This window comes from Corvus kubaryi, unplaced genomic scaffold (assembly GCF_017639235.1).
Source record: "Corvus kubaryi isolate FWS band 111438036 unplaced genomic scaffold, C.kubaryi_AGA036_p1.0 37322, whole genome shotgun sequence".
In the NCBI taxonomy this organism is placed as follows: Eukaryota; Metazoa; Chordata; class Aves; order Passeriformes; family Corvidae; genus Corvus; species Corvus kubaryi.
In genome coordinates, this window is record NW_024581101.1 from 2,396,900 (window position 1) to 2,398,495 (window position 1,596).

Here is a 1,596-nt window from a genome sequence, read left to right on the forward strand (position 1 = left end):
CCCTGTCTGCACCCCTCCTAAACCCTGCCCGCACCTTGCCTACACCCCGCCTGTGCCCTCCCTCGCCGCTGTGCCCACCCTGCCCTCACCGCTCCGCCCGCCCCCCTGCCCGCTCCCTGCCCGCAGCAGGAGGAGCCCTTGCACGGTCCTTGCGCTGCTCCCACCAGCTCCCATCGCTCCGGGGGACCCTCGGCGGTCCCTGTCGGGTGCCCGGGCACTGCGGTGCCACAGCCCCGGTGCTCCGTCCCGCCGCAGGGCTGTGCCCGGTGACCCGCCGTGCCATCGGGTACCTGCTGTCCCAGAAAGGCACCGGTAACGCCGTGGCCATCGTCATCGGCGGCGCGGCCGAGTCGCTGTCCTGCCGGCCCGGCGTCACCACGCTCATCCTCAAGAATCGCAAGGGTTTCGTCCGCATGGCCCTGCGGCACGGGTGGGTCACGGCTGGGTCACCGGCACTGCCACCCTCGCGGATCCCGGGAGTCCCCAGCACCCCGTCACCACGCACCGTGTCCCCTCCTCAGGGCCTTCCTCGTCCCCTCCTTCTCCTTTGGGGAGAACGACCTCTTCCGCCAGGTGGTCTTTGAGGAGGGCAGCTGGATGAGGAGCATCCAGCGGCGCTTCCAGAAGATGATGGGCTTCGCTCCCTGCCTGTTCTACGGCCGTGGTCTCACCTCCGGCCGCTCCCACGGCTTCCTGCCCTTCTCCAGACCCATCACCACAGTGGGTGAGCAGCGGGGCTGGGGGTCCCCAGGGCGGGGGGTAAGGGGACACCCCACAGTGGGTGGTGCTGGAAGGCATCTCCTGGGTTGTGTCCCCAACAACCCGGGTGTGTTGCCACCATCCTGACCTGTCTCCTGCCGGCAGTGGGGGAGCCGGTGGCCGTGCCCAAGGTGGAGAACCCGAGCCGGGAGCTGGTGGACCGGTACCACGAGCTCTACATCCATGCCCTGCTCAAGCTCTTCAAGGAGAACAAGACCAAGTATGGGCTGTCCGAGTCAGACGAGCTGCACATCCTCTGAGTGCCACCAGCGCCGGCCCCGTCCTGGCTCACGAGGGCTCTTGCAGGGGGAATTTCGGCCAGCCTGGCATGGGGGACATGCGGGGGACAGTCCCCACTCTGGCCCTCTGCTCCTCCGACCTGAGCGGGAGGTGGGAGGAGAGGGGGAAGCGAGGGGGAGATTGGGAAAGGCTCCCCGTTGCAAGGGGTTTGGAGGGGCTGTGGGTGACACAGCTGTCCCCTGCAAGGGGCTGGTGTGGGGCTGGGGCCAGCAATGGGCACGGTCCCCCTGGAATAACCAGGTCACCACAAGCTGAGGGAGGGGCTCTCATGGGAGCAGGGATTGATGTGGGGTCTTTGGGGTGGCATCCTGATGATGAGTGGGACCAGCCTGGGGGGACAGCCCACCCTGGGGTGGAAGGGGGACACTCCTGGACTTGGGGACCTGTGGATGTGGCTTGAGCCAGGACCACGTGGCCCTAGATGAGCCTTTCCTGCCATCTCCATACCCAATACAGATTTCCAACCTCCCAACTACCATCTGTGTGTGTTCCAGAGGTTGGGATTGGCAGCGCTGTGGTCGTACACCTGCACTGTTC

At 66.7% G+C, this 1,596-nt stretch overlaps 1 protein-coding gene across 2 annotated transcripts in view; it reads left to right on the forward strand.

The window, feature by feature from the left end:
* LOC121665238 (diacylglycerol O-acyltransferase 2-like) overlaps positions 1 to 1,535 on the forward strand; it is a 4,340-nt gene extending 2,805 nt beyond the window's left edge. For both annotated transcript variants that reach the window (XM_042029229.1, XM_042029228.1), the window contains exons 6-8: positions 256 to 430; positions 522 to 724; positions 865 to 1,535. In XM_042029229.1, the coding sequence (XP_041885163.1) occupies positions 256 to 430; positions 522 to 724; positions 865 to 1,019 (533 nt within the window). In that variant the 3' untranslated portion in view covers positions 1,020 to 1,535. The remainder of the gene's footprint in view (positions 1 to 255; positions 431 to 521; positions 725 to 864) is intronic.
* The last annotated feature ends 61 nt before the right edge of the window (positions 1,536 to 1,596 follow it).